Source organism: Eleutherodactylus coqui, chromosome 8, assembly GCF_035609145.1.
Source record: "Eleutherodactylus coqui strain aEleCoq1 chromosome 8, aEleCoq1.hap1, whole genome shotgun sequence".
Lineage (NCBI taxonomy): Eukaryota > Metazoa > Chordata > Amphibia > Anura > Eleutherodactylidae > Eleutherodactylus > Eleutherodactylus coqui.
In genome coordinates, this window is record NC_089844.1 from 35738343 (window position 1) to 35744342 (window position 6000).

Here is a 6000-nt window from a genome sequence, read left to right on the forward strand (position 1 = left end):
CACAAGATTGCTGGAGGTCTGTGTGGGAAGCGGTCAGGACATATTACTTTCTAGGAACCCTTTTTCCCATCGGCGTCTCCTATCAGGCCCTCTGGAGATGAAATGGTACATAGTGCGTAATTGTGCAAACTAAACCTAATGTATTGATTTGTAGAAAGCCCATAAATTAAAGCAAAGCCATCCTCAATAATGGACATCGATGCTTAGATTACCTCAATGAGCTACAGTCGGGAAGTGCAAAGTCTGATCCGATACAGGACTAACATAAGCTCTGGAACGTCCCCCTCCATACTGAACGGAACGGTCTATCCCGCCTTTCTGAAACATCAAAGCTAGAAGTTGTCCAGCTTCTCAATAAGGATAGAAATAAGCACAAATGCTCATTTTAGCACATTTACAAAAACTGTTAATCTGACTTTTTTTTTTATGCCTTCCTCATGGCTTACGTTTTTCAGGTGGGGGTGTGGTCTAATTAAATCGCAAATATGCAACAAGTTTATAAAGGCGCTTGTGCCAGATCTGACGACTTCTACAATGCCGAACCAATTAACTAAAAAGCAGCTTTTGCCCAAAATGGGCTTGTCCATGCAACATTCTGGGGAATTTCTATCCACTAAGTTTTTGCTGTCATTGTCCTGCATATGCATCTATAGGAGAATACAAAGGCCTTCAAAAAGAGTACAAAAATTAAAAACAGGACTATTAAAACATACACTTCCCTCATTAACAAAAGTGACGGGTCCTCTTTAAAAAGAATCGCATAAACATCACTATGCAGAAGCTCAAACCGAAGTCCAAAATGCGTCAGCCTACATTGGTTGTTCTGTATACAGAAGCTACTAGCTGGAAATTTCCTCGTCTTGACGTCGGCCTTCAATGTTTTCCTTAGTATTTTGGTTTATACTGCCATCATAAATGACATTACGAGAGCTACAGGACATATTTTAGATTTTATGTGAGCTGGAGTAACGGCAGACAATGTTCACTGACTGTGGAACAATCTGGGACATTTAAGAAGGAACACATTCATGATGGTCAAGGATGGTGGTAGAACATTCAAGCTATCATGATGAGAGATTTGGTTCTTGACCCCCTAGGACGTTTTGCAATGCTACCTGCAACAATCGCCCCAGACAAAAATATTCAAGTAGAATTAGAGATAGTTTACCTTTTATTAAAGGGGGTTATGGGTTCATTTCTAAAAAGAGCCTCTTCAGTTATTATTACAGGTCTTTATATGAAGGTAATATCTTGCCCAATATTTTTATCTCCCCCGGGCTGCCGAAGAGCAGGAACATCTTTAAATTCGTTACAGGATGATCCACAAAGGGAAGAAGATGGGCAGATAGAGGGCTACGTGTTTTTATGGAGCTTGAGTGGCCCTGTGGCTGAATGCTTGCTTTCTTATGCTACAGTAAAAATGGCCACTGTAGTGTACCTACTTCAGGTAGAAGAGGCCCAAACTTAATTTGGGCATAGAAAAAGAAATATTCTCACCATAGCTTAGTTTTGATTCTTGATCAAAAATAATTCATTAAAGGGGTTGTACGGATTAGAAAAACATGGCTGCTTTTTTCGGAAAACAGCGCCACACCTGGTTGTTCTGGGTATTGCAACATAGTCTCGTTCACTTCAATGGAGCTGAGGTTCAATACCAAGCAATTTAAGAGTGTTACCCAGTTTCTTAAAGAAAACAGCCATGTTTTTCAATCTAGTCACCGTGTCAGAAAGTCGGCTATCCTCAATGGCAGCTCAGTTCCTCTCATGTTGGTCTGCATTAGTACCCACCCACATAGAGGCAGAAATCAGTACCATCCTCGATAGGCAGAAAAAGTCTTTAACAAAATGTAGTAGTCCATCTAACTCATTCCTAAAAATTTCTATGAAAATATTTCTTCCAATCAACCTAAAAGATCAATCTAGAGGATTCCCCAAGGAGGTCATTGATCTTTACACTACAGTATATCATAATTTATACCTGCACTTTCCTTTGCACCAGTCTTTTTAAGCCCCACAAGACTTGTACTACTCCAAGCTGCCACTAGAGAAACTAATGAGTCTTTATTTCCTATACTCTACACCTCCCCTAGTGGACAGTTTTATATACCACACACCAAATTTTGTCCACTAAAATTCTGAAACCTAATACCTTGCGGACTGTACGGTTAGAAGAGTTTAAGGAACCCGATAGCTCCGACGGGTCTCTTTATATTTGACATATTTCGAAAATTGGATAACAGAGCGGTGTAGCAAGTACAGCGCTGAAACAAGGAGAATTTATCAAATCTTGAGTCATTGTTTCTCATTCACTTGTGTCAATATTGTCTGCTGGATCGAGAGCAATAAAGCGGTCTCGCTAATGACCTGAGGAATACGCTGTAGCCGAGGAGTCCGGCTATAAAAGAGAATTAAAAATAAATTCCATTTGGGACCGAATGACCCTTTTTCTTCACCGGGGTGTCCGAAAACCCCTTCTAGACACTAATCTATAAAGCCGAAAAGTGACACATCTCTTTGCAGCGATTCAACCTTTTGCAGCTTGCAAAATTTACACAACTGCGATTACACAGGACGGACGTAAACAGCGTGAAATTTAATTGTGTTCTATTCTAAAACTGACACAATGTCACCGACTTTTTGTATCCGCGTTCATTGTGACTCCACAAATCACATCGCCCCTCATTCATCTCAGCCGATGACATTTTGAATGTTTAGCTTCCTTCAGTCTCCTCATGGACAGACCCAATCCGAGCCTTTTGCATTTCTTGTCTGCTAATTTACGGACAGATTAACCCCTCACACACCACCGTGGTGATGCAATGATCCTCATAGTTCAGTCTGACCCTCCTGTATACTTGTCGACAAGTGTAGCTTTAAGTGCTTGGGAAGCTGATCCCCCAGGAATTAGCAGAACGCACTACATCTAATAGGACGGATATAAAATACTAATAGTGGTGTCTTTAACAATGTATCCTATAGCATTCCCTAATGAATAGTGTATACAAATGGAGCTGGCTTTCAGAATTCAGTCTGGTTTTACGCTCAATGCTTTTACATAGGGCTAAGGGAAAACCATTGCATTATCATAATGCAGCTGCAAAGAGTTAAAACACCAAATTTAGCTCTGCTACATCTTATACAGTATATATGACCTTTCTTATTCCTCCTGTCTGGCTTTTATCAGCCTTGCCGCAACTGTGCTCAGTAGATGTCTGCAGGTATAGGATACAGTTGTAGGTTAAATACCAGGGCACAATCCGTCTGCCTATAGACAGGAAGGCTTGCCGCTGGTCAGACGAGTGTCAAGAATTTTTTTCTTACTGTTGGAATCTAAATTCGGTCTAGTAGGATATGATAATGGGGAGGGGGGGGGGGGGGGGAACAACTAAGAAACAATTTTGAAACAATTCTAATAAATCTTTTTTGACCATACATATATCATTTTTGTGTTACATCTTTAGTTCTCATCAGCTGAGGTCTATGCAATGTAAGATTCTGAACTTTAACCTGAAGGAGGTTCTTAGACACCAAGTATGATCATAGCTCCTAAAACGTCGACACCATCTGTAGACGAATCGTTGATGGACTTCCTATTAACCGCTGCTACCTTGTTGTGGGGTTGCATGGTAAGCAACGAGTTACATTAGTACTATATCTTGGACTAAAACAATATAAGATGTATTACTGAGCTTGCATACAACTGAGGACTCACCACTGAGAAGTTTTGTGCAGTGCAGTTATGCCCACTGAAGTTGCAGCTTTTTAACATCTCAGTCAACTGGTGCCCAGTCCGGTTTACTATTTCCAGCATGTTAGCGGCAGGGTACACTAAATCCGATTCTCTGTGGCCATCCCGGTCTTTCGGAGGAAGTCCAGTCAGGTTGGCCAAATGGTAAATGTCTGCATCGGAGAGAGCCGAATGCCGGAATCGGTTGATATTGCAGATGGTGACGGCTGGGAAGATCATCTCAGCCGTCACTTCCTCATCCAACGTGGTGACATGGGGGTGTTCGAGGTAATACAAGGCACACTTTGCTGCCTGGTAGAGGAAAAATAGTAAAGATGCACAAAACGCCAATGCCCAAAGGCTTTGTTTAATGCCCAGTCTACCCGTCCGGAAGATGTGCCGCATTCCATGAAGAGTACTGGTGCTGGCAAAACCGGCTAAGTCCCGGGTAGCAGTTGGAACCTCATCTCCGATCAAGCTTTCCCTTTCTCCTTCCTCTTTTTCCTTCTGGCTCTCATCCTCGTCTGCAAACTTGATCTTGCAGACTATCTCGATGGGCATTGGCAATCAAGTTTTCGAGAAACAGGGCTTAGGGGTCTTCAAAACCAAGAGCAACCCCTGTGCCCCGTTCCCCTCAATACGTCCCGAGTCACTCCAATTCCAAAGCACTTTTATAGGATAGGGAAAGGCAAAGGGGGGAAAAATCCTTATGCTCTTTTTTCTTTTCTCCGGTCCCTTCTTTCTTGAAGATCTAAAGCCGGAATCTGGAGAATCCAAGCAATAAGAAAAGACTGATTAGAGGAAAGCAGGGCAAGAAGGAGCAGGAGGCTTTTCCGCTCCTAAGAGCTGTTCAATTCTGCACGGTCCTTCTCCGCTTTAAGGTTTCTCTCCCAGTGACTTTGCTTATCTCGGCGAGCACAGCTGCGAGAGGGATAAAAATCTTGTCTTCTTTCCTGCTTTCTCTCCCAGCATAGGCAGCAAGCATTTAAACAAGTGCTAAGACAATCCCCTGTCTGAGGGATGGAATGGGATCCCCATATCACAAGAGAGGAGAAGGAGGAGGAAGAGGGGGAGATGAATATGTGTGTGTGTGATAGAGCAATATAAATCTGAATGAAATGCCTTAAGCAGCACTGGGCAGTGAGTTGCAGGCAGGCGGAGTGAGGCAGCAGCACACTATGTGCTCCGCTCTGATTGCCACACTTGTTTGAATAACAGTATTGGTGATTCTCAGCTCTCACTGGTGGCTGCAACTTGGGCCGAGCCAAAATTCTACTGGTCTGTCTGTTTGCAACTACTGACTGGGTGCAGCACAGCCGTCCAGCCAGAACCATCAATAAGGATTGTGGGGACAATAATAATGAGAATGTGATTTTTTTTTTTTTAAATAAATAATTAAAATTCTAATTATTTTTTTATTCTTCTCCTCAGCAGCATTATTGTGTATTATTTGTAAATATCGTAAGGATTCTGTTGATACTTTTATTATTGTTACTATTATTTGTATTTATTTAATATTTTATTGCTACTATTATTATTGCTGTTATTATGTATTCTTTATAGTCATTGTTTCTAATATTATTTTAGTGTGCACACAGGAATTAGAATTTCTGCTCAATGTGAAGCCTATGTAAAAAAAAGGATTAATGGACTTTTCCAGGACTAATGAGCTTTTCTTAGGATGGGACACATGTAACAAACTCAATCTGGCCCGCCGCATCATTTTAGGTGGCCCACGACAAGGGCTGGATCTTCACTTATTCTGGAGGACACAGCTGGTGCTTGGCAGAGGCGCCAGTACAGTAGGTACCACCTTGGATTCTGAGCTCTGGCGGCCAGCTTCACAATGCTCAGTTCAGCAGCTCACAGGTGGTGGCACAGCTCTGACAGCCCCACCCAGCACCCTAGCCGCCTGCCAAAGAGGTGGAAGGGGAGAAACCCCATCATAGTGCATGGAGCTCCATATCCATGTTGTTAGATTTAGGGCTCATTCACACGGGCAGATGCTGTTTTGGTTCCTGAAATAGGCAGTGTTTTCACGGACTAAAACTGTATATATGTACTGCATATTTGGGCCTTCTTGCGTTTTTCTTTCATGCATGTATTCATGTGCACAAAAAAACCCTACAAGAAGGTCATGTAGATTTCTCCTGCAAAATTACACAAGTATCGTGTATTCACTGCAAGGTTACACGATCCCATTGACTTTAGGAGCTCCTTTGCACAGATGTATTTGCACGCACAATACGCAGAGAATAGAGCCCATTAATTCC

At 42.2% G+C, this 6000-nt stretch overlaps 1 protein-coding gene across 1 annotated transcript in view; it reads right to left on the minus strand.

The window, feature by feature from the left end:
- Positions 1-4624, minus strand: part of ASIC4 (acid sensing ion channel subunit family member 4) — a 289374-nt gene extending 284750 nt beyond the window's left edge. The window contains exon 1 of the mRNA XM_066575501.1: positions 3713-4624. Coding sequence (XP_066431598.1) covers positions 3713-4288 — 576 coding nt within the window. The 5' untranslated portion in view covers positions 4289-4624. The remainder of the gene's footprint in view (positions 1-3712) is intronic.
- Between the last annotated feature and the right edge of the window lie 1376 nt (positions 4625-6000).